The sequence below is a fragment of the Pleuronectes platessa genome, chromosome 13, assembly GCF_947347685.1.
Source record: "Pleuronectes platessa chromosome 13, fPlePla1.1, whole genome shotgun sequence".
NCBI lineage: Eukaryota > Metazoa > Chordata > Actinopteri > Pleuronectiformes > Pleuronectidae > Pleuronectes > Pleuronectes platessa.
Genome location: NC_070638.1, coordinates 18,252,492 through 18,269,133, shown reverse-complemented (window position 1 = coordinate 18,269,133; position 16,642 = coordinate 18,252,492). Strand labels below are relative to the sequence as shown.

Below are 16,642 nucleotides of genomic sequence, written 5' to 3'. Positions count from 1 at the left end.
TATAAATGTGAGTTTTAACTGCCATAGATTCAAATGAACCACATAACTCAAATAAAACAGTTTTATTTAATACAAAAAAGCAAACAGATTTTCTTAAGCACTGATGTGACATATTTACAAACCCAGCCGCACACTCAGAATGTTTCCCTTGTTAATTTAGAGTCGAGGGTTATATTTAACCTTAGCCAGTGGTGTGTGTGTGTGTGAGTGGAGGACCAGCTGGTTGGACCGGATCATGTCAGAGATAGTGGACATGGTGCCAATTTAGCTGGAACGCCCCAAACGTTATTAGTGTTCCAGTGATTGAACACTTTGGCAATGATTGATCTTCCCAGTGGAAAGACCCGCCCTGCTGACTCAGCGTCTGACCAAACTCTGTATGACATGAGGCACATGCAGTAGGGAACAATACTATTAAAGATTATTGAATATATCCCTGCACTTCTTAAAACCAAACAAAAGTAATCCTCTGAGACGTTGTTGTGGTGAAGGCACTAGTGATGTTGTATGTAAATGATAACATTAGAACAAGAGTGTCATTACTGAGCTGTACTTCAGGGGTGGGCATGTTAAGCTCCAAAGTATTGATACAACCAATAGGAAGTGTTTGCTTATCATCTGGAGTCAGTAGGATCAATACCAACCATAACTTTGGTTGTATTTGTCAAAGAGTTCACATTTAACATTGCTTTTGACTTTTAACGTGTATAATTAATACATTTTGAGAAATATGCTAATTTTGTGTAGACGACACAACTTGCAGTTAGCTTACTATAGAGTGATGGTTGGAAAAGAGGGAGACCATGAGCCTGGCTCTCTCCCAAGGAAAAGAAATCCACCTACCAGCCTCCGACACTAATATACACATCATGGATGACACAAACAAACTTCAGAGATGCTAGTGGGAAGACCTTGTATATGTTGGTGTAAAAATATACATTTGCCCCCCCCTTACAGAGAGTCAGGATAAACTCTGAACATTTGGCACATTATCCCATGGTAAGTGAAACATATTTAGTTGCAGCCTATTAATTAGAAATTCATGTCACAAATCAGGGCACATGTTTACATTTGTTACTTTTAATAATTAAAATGAATAATTCTAAGTCTGTATGGATATAACAATCCTGGCCCTGTTACTTGGTTTAGAAAAGAAGCAGTTGTTTGGATAATGCCCACCCCTACTGTACCTCAGCCTGTAGGACAGAGACAGACTCGAAGTTGGCAAATCTGACTGAAAATCTGAACAAACCTCTCAACATTTATACAGAATAGATAACAACTTATAAGGAGCAGTACATGTTCATGGAGAGAAAAATGTCACCGATCGAATTAACTGAAATCCAGCAAGGATAAATAAACGTAGCAGCTTCCAATGTCAACAGGTATCTATACTGTAGTATCAATATTCTTGGCTAAACACTGGTAAGTTGTTTATGCAGATTCAGACAATTAGCGATTTCAGGAAAAAAAAGTGCATTTTTGTGTGGATACGATAAACCTACACTGACAAAATATAAAATTCAGCCCTTCCTGTTCCCCGAAGTGCACCATGATTTCATACATGTGTTCTGATTCTGAGTGAAAACAAGCAGAGGTTTGAAAGAAGCATGGAATGGATTTGCAGCTGGATGCTTTGTTTGCTCGGTGACGCCCTTGTGGACTTATTTGGTCGCAACGCCAATGATCTGCAGCAGGAAGAGGAAGATCTGGACAATGTCGACGTAGAGAGAGAGAGCAGCGAACACGTACTCCTCCGGACTGATGGAGTGTTTTCTGTTGCCGATCAGCAGCTGTGTGTGGTAAGCTAGGAACTACAAGCACAACAAAAAAAAAACCATTAAAACATGCTTTGTAAAATAATAAGTAGAAGATAGTAATAGATCAACTTCAAATCGAGGTGTGACAAATAGTAGAAACTGTTTATAAAGCTTTTAAGTAAAATACTCACCATAGTGTGGGAAAACGCTAATACTAGGATTATTACTGGATCAGGAAAATGTAACCACACTGATTCTAGCCTCGCGGCATTAGTTTCCTTCATTGATTTTAAGATTTTATTGATGACTCCTTATTACAGGCCCACCCCCAAACTCTGGAAAGACTTGGCAGCTGAGATCAGTAACACTTCATCTGTAATGGATTTTCTTTTCTCTTCAAATAATAAATAAATACATTTATGTTGGTTTACTTTTATTAAATTTTAATTCTATATAGTTGTATCCTCTTTTGACGCTCTTTGTAACTTTGTTACGAAAAGTGTTATTCAAATAAAGGTTATTACTTATTACGCTCAATACTCACCAAAGTGAAGGCTATGGCTCCAAAAGCTGCATAAAGCATGTGAAGCCAAGGAATCTGCAACAACAAACAGTTATTACAATGATGACATCTTGAATATGTTTTGTAAAGAACAGTGTTGTGTACATTAGCTTTAACTCACGTATTTGAAGGACAGCACAATGGTGGTAATGATGCCGGTGACCAATACTACGATCCCCAGGACACAGAAGAGACCCTGACACTTGGTGAAGTCGACCTTTGAGAAAGAGAAACAACCAACATCCATGTTGATACTTACAAAAAATGCTCGCCATTTACAGATGAAAAGTGCTCTCTCTTTTACACACACACACACACGCACACGCACACACACACACACACACACACACACACACACACACACACACACACACACACACACACACACACACACACCTTTGTCTGGAAGCAGAATATGGTCACGGCCACGCAGACAACAGCGGTGATCCCCATTGCGAGAAACACTGCTTTTGTGTTATAGTTACTAAAAAGGAAAAAGAGAATCATGTAGTTAATACAGAAGGAAACTGTCTGGAGGTTTTCATACAATCTGAAATGTTCAAGTTAATTTTTACCTCGATATGGCTCCAGTCAAGTAGGACAAAGCCAGTGTCTGTTGAAAAATAAGCACTGGTGAAGGTTTAATAGCAACAAACCTACTAATCAAACCATAATACAGTTCATTTACGAAAAGGAAAAAAACTCTGTTACTGACCCAAATAAATACTTGTAACTAGATCATGCAAATATCGAATAATGTGGTAAAAACTAAATCCTTCAGATTATAATATTACGTAGACTGAAATAATTAAAAAAGACTAAAAAGTGTTAAAAAAGTACTTAAATATAAACAATATAAATTAATTGGTAAAAAATATGGAATAGATATTAAATCTAGCACTAACGTGTTTCATTAAAGTCATATAATTTAGTTTACAGCTCAAAAAACACATTTAAGAGTCCAAAAATTGCAATGGAGCATGTAGAAGTGAGTTAGCAGTATGTGTAATAACAAAGCTGAATAACATCAGTTACCCTCTACTGACTAAACTGAGCCATGAAGTAACACACAGAGCCATTTTGCTCTTAGAGCTGATAAAATGGAAACAGCATATGAAAAGCATTATGCAAACAGGCTGAGTCGAGTGTGGTGTTATCAAAGTCAAACCTCTATCTCCAGGAAATACTAACAGAGACTAATGGAAGTTTTCCGTCGGGGAAAGGTTACATATTTCAGTCTGAGAATAGATTCGATCCAAGTCCAGGAAAGGGTAAGTAATTGTGTGACTATAACTCCTGGTTAATAAATCTGATGATCACTTACAAAGATGAGCAGCAGGATGACGTTCCATGGGAACTTCCTCCTACAAAGACAGTGAGATTAGAAAACTCACAGCAGTGATTTTCTATAAATATTATTTATATTTCTAGTGTTCTTTATGTAAATACACTGTATACAATTATTCTTTGTAAAACTGAGCAATCACTCACCTGGGGCCTTTACAACAGACCAGTACAAGGTGGACGACGATATATATCCCGCTGAAAGAAATAATATCAACAATCAAAAACGTTAATTTTCATACATCACTGAAAAGAAACTGGTGTTACCACTGAGAAAGACTCACTATGCTGTCCAGTAGAGGGCTTGGTTTTGCTGTACGAAAAATTTGACAGAGTCTCTGTGGGAAACACAACATGATTAAAGCATGATACACACAGACACATGTACAAACAGCCACTGAGACACACACTCTACTCACACAAAGGTGAATATAGCCACGATGGCTGTGGTGACGAGGAGCTGAGCCGCCAAAACCAAATACACCTAAAAAAAACAGAAACAAACCAAAAGGGACATTAAACCCTGGAGTTTTTTGACTGAGCATTCAAAGCCAACATGAGGCCCAGTTAGTCTGTGAAATTATTCATTGAACTGGTCAGAATGGTGTAGATACCGTGCACCTTTATCAAGACTAGTCAGAATTAAAGTGTAGATATCGGAACCTGGAATAAAAGATAGTAATAATCCAACTGAATTGTAGATATCTATGAGAAACCTCTACATTGATGAATAATCGTAGTTTAAATCAAAATAGTCAAAATATGCTCCAATTGTGACCGAGAGCTGTGGATGATTGGATGTGTCTCTGTCACTCACAGCAGACCAGCTGCACTGGGCTGAATTCATGTCTGTATGTACATGAAACCTTTAGATCATAACCGCTGTGAAACAATCAGTAAAAGGTTAAAACCCTTTTTTATAATCGGCAAAATCAGGCGTTTAGAAGAGTCTGTGGAATGAATGAATTTATCTTTCAGTACATCACATGCTTTGCTGTGACTCCAGTGTAAAGTGTCACAAACTGGTACTAAACCAGTAAAGGTTTGCGTAGGCACAATACTTTACCTTTCTGATGAAGGCGTGCCGAATACTCAGACTGTCCCAGTCGCTGTCGCGGGCCGCAAAACCATCACCTGTGACATCACCAGAACAGACAGAGTATGAGCACTGACCAAATGTAAACTTTTGTTATTACATTTACCATTTTAACAGACCCCATAAGCGACTTTCTGCAAAAACAACTTAGCAAAAAGAAACTTTTCAGAGAAGTCTTGGTTACTTTATGTAGCATATCTTAATGCTATGGCAGGGTAACACAGCACAGTACGAGGTACCCAGGCCGCCATTGCTAAATAAACGTTGAAAACCCCCCGACAGTTTGAGAATGCAACACACACTGGGGAAAGTATTAACAGAATTCCCCGACATGAGCAAGATTAAGTGGGTTTTTCTGTCCACTTTTCTGTACGTCACTAGTCCTACTCCCATGCAGCAAGAAATCTGCTTCCAAAGCTTAATGCCGTATGTGTTCCTTCACTTTTGCTCAGTTAAAATTGGCTTGGTCTGATACAAAAGGTGCAATGTTCCAAGTTGTTCCACTCACACATGTGATTCAACACAGTTGTATTTACATTTGTGTTAAATGTAGTCACATGCATCACTGACCACCTCCTGCTGGGTTTTGTCCGATCATATCTCATCTTCTTCTCAATGTGTCCTAGGTACATGTACACATGCAGTCGAGCTTTATCTGATTGCACTCCTATTACCCAAAATGCATATTAATGCCAAGTTTAAATGGGGTAAGAGATTCTGTTTTTGTCTGATTGAGTAAATAATGCATTGTAATTATTTGAATGTGCCAGGATACAGTACAAATATGCATAATCTTTTTATGCATGTTATCAAAAAGAAGAGAGTACTGTTAACGTATTTCACTTTTGCTTTAAAAAAGGGATAGCTCCATTATAAAACACACATGCTTGGTGCCCTGCTCTTACCAGAGCTCAGAACATCTGATGGTATGGTAGGGGGAATAATAGGGGGCATGGGAGGTGGCCTGGGGTAGCCTGCCCCTGGAGGCCCAGCGTTGTGAGGTTGTCCCGGGTATGGGCCAGGAGGGTAGCCTGCTGGCTGGCCTGGGAACATAGGAGCGTTTGGTCCGGATGGGTAGGGAGCCGACGGCTGGTCCGGCTGGAAACCACCATAAGCTGGAAAGCCATAGGCAGGGGGAGGTGGGTATGGCCCGTCCTGAGGTACGTACAGCGGGCCACGAGAGTCATCATACCCTGGAGGGTAGTCTGACCTGGACATGATTTCTGTTAGGAGGGAAGGTGGAGAAAAAGAAGGTCATATGTGGTTCACACTTTTATGTACAAAAAGCGACGAGGGTGTGTGGGTTAAGCAGAGTACAAACAACGAGGACCATTCATTGCCACGGCCAGTATTATCCGCAGACCTCAATCGAAACACATCCATTTGTAGACCGGCTTTTAACGTGTATCTAATTAATATTTATGCATTGCAAAATGGAGTCAATGACTAAATGTATGTATAAAAAAAAGGGAAGTAGTGACAAAGTGTGTTTTTCAGCAGCTTTCAGTGAAAAAGAAACAACATTGTTAGCTGGCATGTTGGTCCTATGCGTCTGAGCCTGGGCCCATGTGAGAAAAACACAAGAAATGAAAGCTGGATTAATTAACAACAAATCGTGGTTCAGAAATGAGAAAGCAAATCTGACTTGATGTAGAAACAGTGTCTGATTACATAGAGAACTGGGAGATGGAAATATTAATTTAGTGTTCAATGGGTTAATCTTTAAATCTTCTAGTTGACCGACAACCAAAGAAATATGAGATAAAGACGTTTTATCCAACACTTGGATTTAGCTGCCTGGGTGACAATCATACTTGAACTAAACCAATAAGATACATGTGGGGTTGTATTAAGGATTGAGAATAATCCAGCATGGGTGTACACTCATAACATTATGCAGATTATTGTGTCATTGATCTCCTCATTATATTACATTAGAAATTAAGCCATTGCATTATTATTTGTCTCACTGGCGTTCTCAGTTTGTTCATTTACTTAGTTCCCATTTCACTTGGAATAAACACACAGTAAAGGAATTCAAGAGCTGGCTCCACCTTGTGCTGCCGTTACATCACCCGAGCACCAAGCAACGAGAAAGAAAACACTAAATGGAAAAAAGTGCCTCAGAGTATCTGCAGTAGAACAGAAACATGCACAGAGGAGCTGGACCAAATCCCAAAGATTTAAGTAGTTTAGCAGGGTGTAACTCGGCTCTAGACAAGTTATGTCAGACAGCCCTAGTTGTAGTAGGTATACACCCCGTTAACATCGGAATAGTTAACCTCCACAACATCGTATGACGCAAACTAGGATTCCTCAAACAGAAAATCTGTTTACGGATCACTGTGCAAATAAGATTTACTTGTGAAGTCTAGTGACTGGGTGGACAAAATAACAAAGACGTTACAGGACAACACTCAGTAACAACAGGTTTGGCAAATAAGAATGTTTCCGTTTGTCGTTCAGACTGTTGTTGAGTTAAATACCAGTCTTTTATTAAATGTCAGGGACTTCTCTCACCACGTCTTTCACCACTGATGTCTTCCTGTGTTTGTCCTTAGTCATCGTGACTTTTCTCTGACACTCTCAAGTGTGAAAACGACCATCATGCTTAAAAACTGTGAAAAAATACAATTCTTTTAATCGAATTAACTTTATTTTATAATAACAGTACTATTGCAGACCATCCCTGCGTTAATTCGAAGAAGAGTTGGACAGGGGGTGAAATTTAAATTATTAGCAGAGAAGGGGAATCAGAAGAGCTTGAGGGCATTATATGCTCTCATATTTGTGTATTTGATTTCATTTATGATATATTTTATATATTTGATTTCAAACAGGTAATATCTAAGAGCTACAACGGTGGTCAATAATTTGGTTGAAAGGTGCCAGTTTCTAAAAGTTTAAACCATGATTACCTGAACATCTCTGGGTTGTGGATTGTTGATCGAATAAAACAAGACATTTGAAGGAGAAACGATTTGCTCATGCCTGACAACAGAGTAGCTCACATGTGGGGAGACAGACGCGCCAATTATTACACTAATGATTCTATAACGTGATCATGGACCATATGACGGTGGGTTGCGAATCAGAGATCGTGGATATGAGCTACAAAAATAAAATTCGATTGATTGTTAACTCCCTTTGGGTTCCAGGATCATGACCGGATGGATGCTGACTCCCACCATGTTGTTATTGACTTCACACGACAGCTGTCAAAATGTCTACTCCGGGTTGAGAACAAGATACCAAGTCAAAGTTTCACCCAGAGGGGGTCACCTCGGAGGGCTTTGCCCAGCAGAGCAACACAAGGCCGGGCACTGAGACTCCAGCAACCCGCTCCGCCCTGTCCACCAGCAGCGGAGCTCAGCTAACAAGCAGCCCATTCAGGTGACTCACGACCAACAGCCATGAATTACTCCCAGTCACAAATATCCCAGTCTCCACGGTGGGGGAGTTGGCGCCACGGCACCATGAACGCATCACATTAACAACAGACTGGTTTAAAACGTGTTTCCCTCGTTTTCCCATCGTTACAAACATGTTTAAAAGTAGCTCCACTTACCGGGTGTGAGGTGCGAACGCAACAAGCACTTTCGTCGCTCTGTTTCCCAAAATGTCAGAGCTTCCTGTCGTCAGCCCCAGCCACGCCCTTCGGCTTTCCAGAAACTACAAACTCCACCGAACACGCAGTCAGAGATGAGGACAACACTGTCCGCGTGTCCAGCAGCTGTCCTCTGTCCTCACGTCTGTCTCCGCGTGTGTGTGGGTGTGCGTGTGGGTGTGCGTGTGTGGAGCTGCAGCTAGAGATAACCAGAACATTTCCTGGAATAGTGAGAACCTGGGTGGAGTCCAGCTGAAGTGTGTGTGTGTTTGTGTGTGTGTGTAAAAGGCATGTCACTCTCAGCTGACGGACGTTCTACGGGCACGTCTCACGCTACTGACGTAAAGTACTTAAGTACATATTTCATGTATCTGTCCTTTTCATATAGTTATTCCCTTAATCTCCAATTACGAGTTTCAAATGCATTGCTTTACATTTGTTTTATCTTTATATTTTTTTTAAGTAATCAATAACTAGAGTGGAATGGATCTACTGATCCAAATCAGAGCCGACAGGTAATATTAAACCCCGCCTCCTGCAGAAGCCACACTGGTAAAGAAGAAAAAACTGAAATGAATCCAGAGGATGAGATTCACCTATAATGATGCAATTTGAAAACACTCTGCAAATACTTTTACTTTTAATACTGAAAGTATATTTATTAGCAAGTACTTATTTTTACTCAAGTAGAAAAGTTCACAGGGTACTTCTTGATCACATGTTTTTGTTTTTTTATTTGAACTTTTTAAGTAGAATGATTCAACTTCCTCCACCGATTCAAGGTATAACACAAGAATATTATGACAGCAGCCGATGTAATGTGAAATATACAAATGTTGAAAAAAATCAAAGGTGAGTTCAGAACTATAATTTACACACAACTCTACGACATTGGCTTTGTAAACTGTTGCTCTGCTCTATAATCAATCAAATCAATCAAATTTCATTTGTAGAACCCATATTCCCTATTTGCCTCTTAGGGCTTAACAATCTATACAAGGCAGACAAACACAGAAAAGTTAGGGAGAGTCACAAGTGAGGGATCCCTCTCCCAGGATGGACAGAAGTGCAATACAGTTTGTGTTGCTTGTACATCAACAAAAAAATGATTTTTAAAACATTCAATATACATTTACTAATGTGGTTTTGGCAAAAGTTGACAATAAAACCTCTTCCCACATTGTGTCTTTATGTTACAAAAATGACTTTTCTTCTGAAAGACTTCAGTAAGCATTTTAATTTGCCAGATTGATTTATTCTCTATAGATATCAGCTTCTTAGGATAACAAAAAAGATACATACATTTAAATTCATCTACCATCTGTATAGTACAGAGACCATTAACATACAAACACCCCCCAAAAAAGAGACACACATTAACGGATGAGGGAATCTGGCACATCTGCAGAATTGCACTTGGTTGTAGTCAGCTCACACAAATTTGAGGACAAGCTTCCTGGTCAGAGTGTATTTGGGCTCCGGCATCTGTTTGTGGTTCAAATAATCTTTTTTGCTCACGTTCCTGTTCACACGTGTCAGAACAGTGAGTATGTCATCGTCCTCCCGGCTGTAAAGAAACACAAAGAAATAAAACATGACAAATTATAGGTCTTACAATTTATTACTGGTACCAAAACATTTTATTTTATTAAGTGCATAGCAAAAAGCTACAGCGCAACAATGCTTTGACGACTCTCACGGCACGGAGACATAAAAAGTCATTTCAAAGAGTCTAAAATAAAGTCTTACTAAAAATGCCTTATAACGCTTGAAAGTCGTGGAGCTCATGCATCTGCCCATGCTCGTCTAGTGGGAGGGAATCAGGACAGAGCGCCTCCATCCCCACAATGTCAATGTTTACACCTTACCGAGTTTAGACAAACTATCTTTCTAGTAATCCCCCCTAATAAGTCTTTAAAGACAGACTAACCAATTCAACATCCACATAAAGATGTTTCAGTTTAAAAAAGCATCACAGATGCTATGTTTTACGCCTGCCGTCCACGCTACTCTCATGTTTTCCAGCACCTAAAACTGAGAAGTTTGGAAACACTGCTGCCTTGGCTGCATTGTATTCTGGGAAAACACAAAAAGAGACCTTAGGAATTGATGGGACAGCTTCTGCATTCGCTTCCTGATTGGCTGTTAGGAGTCATAAAGCTCATTGCCGGTAAAATTTTCTGCTCCTACTTTAAATCACTGTCTTTTCTGGTTTGTAATATTTTCCGACTGCAGAGAGGACAATCTGCCTCCTTTTAACTACGGTATGTACATGCCCATTGCACATGATTACTCTCATGAAATGCATTTTCATGTGTTTTAATATGGTTTGTCATTAAAACTGATACAGAGCTAAAATGTCCATATGTTACATATATAAATACTGTTTCAAAATAAACATGTATTAGTATGGAAGTCAAAGCTCAACCAAAACCATTCTTCCTTTACTTTGTGTGGAGGACTCTCTCACCTTTTTGCTGATAGGGTCAGCTGCCTGCACAGCTCCTGGATGTAGATGGAGCCTGTGATAGTGTTTCGAAATGATTTGCACTCAGGCACGGTGGCCATGCCTAGCAGGAAGTCAGCGCCCCAAGGCACCGTCTCACCACGGATGGGGCCTGCGTCTTCCTCCAGGCGACTCTGTTTGACCTCCTCTTCCTGTTTCGGTGTCGGGGGACACGGCAGAGATCCTCCCTGATAGCTACCTCCCTGGCACGCCTGTACAAAGAACAGTTTGGGCTTCCCTGCCAGGGTATGGGCTCTCCTGCTCGAGAAGGGATCTGTCAGTTCTCGCAGTGACACCTCCTGCCCATCAATCCCATAGACACTTCCCATTTCTCCGTGGGAGAGCACACAAACCACCTGAGATCACAAGTAAACATTGCTTTAAAGTTTTCAGTACGTCCATTGAACTTTTGATTTTAGAGATGTTTCAGGATGAAACATAGGAAAACTTAGCTAGGGTTCAAATAAATACGAGATCATTTTATAAGCAAGGAATTACAATAAATATAGAAACATGCTTTATTCAAGATTTCAGGGTGGGAGCAGTAGTTTTTGATTTCATATTCTACTTTTATTAATGCTCTCACCCCTGTGCTCTAACCCTCTTATGCTCGAAATCAAATTTATCTAAGAGCAGACATTTCGCAGGTGCAGCAGTAGCATGAGTTTTAGACAAAAGGAGAAAACAGTTCGTCTGTCTGTTTACAGAGATGAAGCCATTTTTTTGTTCACTAATTAAGATTTTATAGTTGCAGTGACACAGGAGGTTAAGTGCCAGACCATTTACAGTGTGAATAATTAAGTATTAACAGAAGGCTTTCTTGAAGAAAATGGTTCTTTCTTGATCTTGTTGTATTCTATTACTCACCAAGGCATCATGATCAATAAAGTTCTTTTTGCCCAGCTCCTTTAGCTTCTCTCGCATGGCGCTGGCAGTCAAGTCATTCAGAGTCACCAACGTGAAGCCAAGGTGCTCGAACACGGAACACAGAGCCTCTGAATCACAAAGAAATGAGACAAACTGAAGAATACCAGCAAGTTTGTGTGTCATTTTATCGCAGGTGATAATTATTAGGTATCAATCACTAAATAACAGTACATACATAATTCCTGTTCAAATACAAAAATACGTACTTTCATCCTCCTGACTTCCAGCTCTATTTCTCAGCTGTGATCCCAGGAAGTTCTCATTGTTGATGACCACACACAAACCACGAGGGGTATGTGTCAGAGGGTAGTACTCAGCCTACAGGGAACATGCACGACCACACAGATGAATCATAATCGCTAATGTTTCACTAAATGAGAGGACTGAATGGATGAGAGGGATTTGTGCTCGTGTGAATGGTTACCTCGTCCGAAGGAGAGGAGGGCTCTTCATTTGGTTCTGCATCAGAGCGAATGCTGCCTCCGTGATCTGAAGAATAAAAACAGTTGAAAATGACACCTCTCGAGTGTGTCTTATAAAAATGATAGAGGTGTTGATTAGCTCTGAAGCTGGATCATTTAGAGGTCATTGTTCAGTGGCTGTATATGAATGATTGGGAAGAGTAATTCATTCTTACAACTGGGCTGAGACTCAGATATGGACAGTTGAGTTCGTAAAGACCTGTTGTTGACCGGCTGTGGACGAAAAGAGTCACAGCGTTTAGTAAACTGACTCACTGGAGGATTGAGTGTTAAATAAAGCCCACATTTACACACACACACACCTGGTAATCCATACTGACATGAGGCTGTACTCTCGTCTGATCCTGTTGGTTTATCTCTGGAAAAAGAACAATCGTTTGATGAATTAAAACTTGGACATTAAAATGCACACGTGCTTGTGTGTGTGTGTGTGTGTGTTTGTGTGGGTGGGTGGGTCTCATACGGTCTATGTATTGCTGTACAGTCGAGGCCAGTTGTTGATCAATCTTCTGCAATGCTCCGAGCAACTCGTGGAGATTTGTATTTGACAGTATACCAGTATTTTCCATTTTAATGAATAAATCCAGGGCTGTCTGCGAATTAGGAAAAGAAAACTGTTGAATCTGGTGCAGTGATAGAAGCTGGTAGAGGAGTTAAAAATGTCTGCATAAGAACAATCTCAATTTTTTTTTTTTTTATAATGACAGAAGAAACAACGTGGCAAAGAAATTGAGGCAAAATGGCTGCAGGTCCCAACAGTATAAAATATTTACAGCTTTTAAATCATCCTAGCAAATCAAATGATGTTCATATTAGATTAACATCCATAAGATAACATCTAATTAGAATTTGATATGATACTTTTACACTATATGTTAAGATGGCTCCATATAACATATATATAATAATTCTCTTTGGCCTATTGGAAACTACCCTCTGCAGCTCATGACTAAATATGTTGTATGCAAAGATACGTTTAACAGTATTTACTGTGATAAAACGTTCCAAGCTGTATAAAATGCACACCATTGGCAAAAAAACTTTTTGTTTTAACTTTACTGAGCTGAGTTAAAAAAGTTTACACGGGTAATATGTTGTTGACTGATAAAAAACAAAAAGACGAAACGAGATTTCACTTAAATAGCGGTTTACAATACAATTGACGTCATACATTATGTATGTTCATGTGAGGTGCAATCATGATGACAGGCACATTACCGTCAAGAGAATTTGATTACAAGTTTAGTTCCTAATCTTGTGTAGAGGATTTTTCATTCAGAAGCACAAAGTGAAATCAGCATGTCATGACTTCTTATATAACAGTGGGTGCAACAGTGGTGGTGGGTGTGTTCTCACATCGCTGGCCTCTGTTTGTCTTCTGTATAACTTGGTGCTCAACAGAAACTTCATCTTCTCAAGATTCTCCTGAGTCATGTCGTTGTATGTGTTGTACAGCATCACCCTGACAGAAAGAACAGATGAAGGAAAAAGAGGGAAGAGACAGACAACAAAACACTCAAGATCTTGGGACTAATACCGACTGAAGTGAAATGGAGCCATATCCTCATCTCTTCCAGTGGTTGTAAAATTCGTACTGCTTTTACCTGTAAGCCGACAAGGTGGGACTTGCATCCGTTTCCTCTGGTGGCCTGCTGTCTGTCTCCAGGTAGCTGAGGAGATCTGTTCGACGGATAGTTTGGAGCAGCTGAGAAAGGAAAAAACTGTTTTCCAGCACACCCTTTTCTTCTAGTCTCGAGAACAGCTGTCTTGCATCTTTGATCTGTAAGACATCAAACCGAGAATCAGACAAAACAACAGTTAGCAACATTTTGACAGGATCCACATTGAAGTGGGACAGGTTGCAAACCTGTGAATGTTAAGAAATTAGAGAAAGTCTGTCTGCTAAAAGAGTCACCAAAAAAAGGATTAATGATTATTAATACAGATAGATGTTAAAAGAAAATGGGTGAAATGAAACAATATTTTGGAGGGTGTAAGTAAAATATCTCAATGGTAACAATCTGACTTTTTAGAAAAAGCCCTGTAGCAGTCAGTGGAAGTGGGGGTCTCCACCAACGTTTATAGAATCACTTCCTGTTTGGCAAGTTGACTTGAAAGTAAAAGCACACAATTATTTTTGTTGCTGCAATGCTTCAGATCGAGCTGAATTACAGAGCTTTTATTGTGAACATTTAACTAACTAACCTCTGAAATAGCTGAGATGCAATGTATGAAAAAACAACAGCAGCTCAGTAAATCCATCAAACTTGTATTTAAACTGCACACATGTAACACAAAGTTCACTACCCAGCACACAAACAATAAAAGAACTGTTTGAGGGCGGCTAACTCATGACAAGGTATAATAATAAAGTAGTCTCCGGAGCATTACCACAGGCCATTTTTATAAATAAAAACACAAATAATAAATACATTAAATAAAAGAAAACCAAAATATGTACAACTTCAATTAAGAAACCAAACATAATTTTAGATTTTCCAGTATATACATGTATGATCATCTATTCTGCACGGTTTATTCTGTACAATGATAGTAAAAACTATCGCAGAGTGGCAAACATGAACACTGACAGTTATTCGTCTGTGAAAGGCTCATATTGCCTGATTTATATGTAAGTAGGCCATCTAATCACGTCAGCCAAGACAAAAAGGATCCTGGCCTTCGGCTTCCACATATTACTTTTTCTTTTTCATTGTGTTGGCAGAGCTTTTTATTTAATCATAACTCTCAGGATGTAAAGAGGATAACAACAAAAAACTGGTTGTGATATAGATTCCCTACCCTGTCCTTCAGACAAGTGCATAGGCAAAAGTATGAGTTGTGTGGTGCTCACCCCCTCCAGGCGTTTCTTGTTGACAACATCAAGACACAGGAAGCAGAGTGCTGCCACCTCAGATGAGTCCAGCTCCTCGTCTATGCGTAACAGCTTCAGTCTATCCATCACAGGCCCACTCCCAGCCACACAGGCCGGGTGCTCAGCTCAAAGGTCAGTGCTGTCAGGAAGACAGAAGAAAATAAGCAAGAGGTTGGTTGGTTGGTTGACAGGTTGGTTAATGACAGACAGGTACGACCCAATCACCAAAAATACATGGTTCAGCAACAGGAGTTCAGGGTGAGGAGGAGGAATGAAAAAGGCTCCATTCTCCCTAATCAAAGTCAGTGTAACATCAAACTAATTTAGAAGCTTCTATTTTAAGGTTTACAAAGTTGCATAGAATCGCTTTAATAAAGAAAATATACCAACGGATATCACAACAACATTCAAGTAACACTAAATAGCACCTCTACCAAAAAACTGTTGGATATTATCATAGCATGACACAATAGTGGACTGAGCATTTTAGTTTATATAATACTGTAGTGCATAGGGCACAAATAGGCGGGCCGAGGTCCGGATCCAGACCCAGAGATATTATTAGATTTTGAGGGGGGTGGTTCTATTTGACTTTTTTTTACTAAGATGCCTAATTCAAAAGCTCTTTATTTTGTTTTTAAATGCAAACCTTATTTTACTTGAAACGAAAAAGAACATGTATTTTATTATTAGAGTACCCTCCAGTTATTTGCATCTTATAAATATCAGGTATTATTTTAATCATGGCATTATTATTTATGCACATCTGTCTGTATTTCCAACATTTGTTTCTTAATGTGAAGCACATTGTACTTTGTGATGAAAGCTTCTAAATTAATTATATTAATATAAATTAAGTTATTATTATTCTTTTTTTCCCCACATATTGAACTCAAAAGTTTGTATTTATATTCTTATGAATATTACCAAACTAACCTTAACTAGTTTTATATAACAACGCTTCAGGCTCATGGTGGTCTTCTTGTTATCACCAGTGACGTCACGTAAAGCTGAATCAACACGGCACATGGGTGTGACGTATGATCTCACAACACGGAAACTTTTTAAAAGTCTAAAGTTTTTTAGTTTGTCTGACTCGAAACCCTGGCAGATGAACAGTGAATATGTTGTTGCGTTAAGACGGTTGAGCTCTCTAAGCGAAGCACAGGCAACAGTGTAACTTTTGATTTACTTCTCAAACTACAGGCAAAGTCAACAAACAGTTCGGTGACTTACGAAGTTGACACGTATTCGCTGAGGCCCCGTCTGTCTCCGTCACTTCACCTTCACAGAGCGAAACACTTCGTCTTCTACAGTTCGGCAGTAGTCAACTTTTCACTAAAGTTTTACTTGAGGTTTCCCGGTGCGTCTTTCTAGACGTTTCAGGGGTTTCACTTTCAGCGGAAGTAGAATTCTTCTTTTAATGTCAGTGTGTTTTTTACCGAGTTCGAGAAGTAGTCGTTTCCGCTTTCCTTCAAAATAA

At 39.5% G+C, this 16,642-nt stretch overlaps 2 protein-coding genes across 3 annotated transcripts; both read right to left on the bottom strand.

Moving 5' to 3' along the window:
- Positions 1-47: 47 nt before the first annotated feature.
- LOC128454357 (protein lifeguard 3) lies at positions 48-8,633 on the bottom strand. Of its 2 annotated transcripts, XM_053437731.1 has the most exons (13): positions 8,331-8,633; positions 7,283-7,380; positions 5,668-5,985; positions 4,733-4,800; positions 4,086-4,150; positions 3,951-4,004; positions 3,814-3,864; positions 3,647-3,686; positions 2,898-2,935; positions 2,719-2,806; positions 2,444-2,539; positions 2,305-2,358; positions 48-1,814 (listed from the first exon to the last, which is right to left on the bottom strand). In XM_053437731.1, the coding sequence occupies exons 3-13, from the start codon at positions 5,978-5,980 to the stop codon at positions 1,665-1,667; spliced, it is 1,017 nt and encodes a 338-aa protein (XP_053293706.1). In that variant the 5' UTR covers positions 5,981-5,985; positions 7,283-7,380; positions 8,331-8,633; the 3' UTR covers positions 48-1,664. The 2 variants fall into 2 exon arrangements, with proteins under 2 accessions (XP_053293706.1, XP_053293705.1); XM_053437730.1 differs by lacking the exon at positions 7,283-7,380 and having other exon boundaries at positions 8,331-8,632.
- Positions 8,634-9,076: 443 nt separating this feature from the next.
- On the bottom strand, positions 9,077-16,590 carry casp8 (caspase 8, apoptosis-related cysteine peptidase). The gene is made up of 12 exons (XM_053437720.1): positions 16,396-16,590; positions 15,139-15,298; positions 13,889-14,064; positions 13,641-13,746; positions 12,748-12,877; positions 12,587-12,642; positions 12,440-12,497; positions 12,227-12,291; positions 12,009-12,120; positions 11,743-11,870; positions 10,840-11,231; positions 9,077-9,936 (listed from the first exon to the last, which is right to left on the bottom strand). Exons 2-12 carry the CDS (start codon positions 15,244-15,246, stop codon positions 9,801-9,803), a joined length of 1,467 nt encoding a protein of 488 aa, XP_053293695.1. The 5' UTR covers positions 15,247-15,298; positions 16,396-16,590; the 3' UTR covers positions 9,077-9,800.
- Between the last annotated feature and the right edge of the window lie 52 nt (positions 16,591-16,642).

Excerpts from the sequence above, each read along its gene's own strand:
- LOC128454357 (XM_053437731.1), bottom strand. The coding sequence starts at position 5,980 with ATGTCCAGGTCAGACTACCCTCCAGGGTATGATGACTCTCGTGGCCCG. Across the intron at positions 4,005-4,085 it reads GTGGCTATATTCACCTTTGT|AGACTCTGTCAAATTTTTCG; the intron begins GTGAGTAGAGTG and ends TGTTTCCCACAG. Across the intron at positions 1,815-2,304 it reads GAGCCATAGCCTTCACTTTG|TTCCTAGCTTACCACACACA; the intron begins GTGAGTATTGAG and ends TTGTGCTTGTAG.
- casp8 (XM_053437720.1), bottom strand. The coding sequence starts at position 15,246 with ATGGATAGACTGAAGCTGTTACGCATAGACGAGGAGCTGGACTCATCT. Across the intron at positions 12,292-12,439 it reads ATCTGAGTCTCAGCCCAGTT|ATCACGGAGGCAGCATTCGC; the intron begins GTAAGAATGAAT and ends TTTATTCTTCAG. Across the intron at positions 11,871-12,008 it reads TGGAAGTCAGGAGGATGAAA|AGGCTCTGTGTTCCGTGTTC; the intron begins GTACGTATTTTT and ends TTTGTGATTCAG.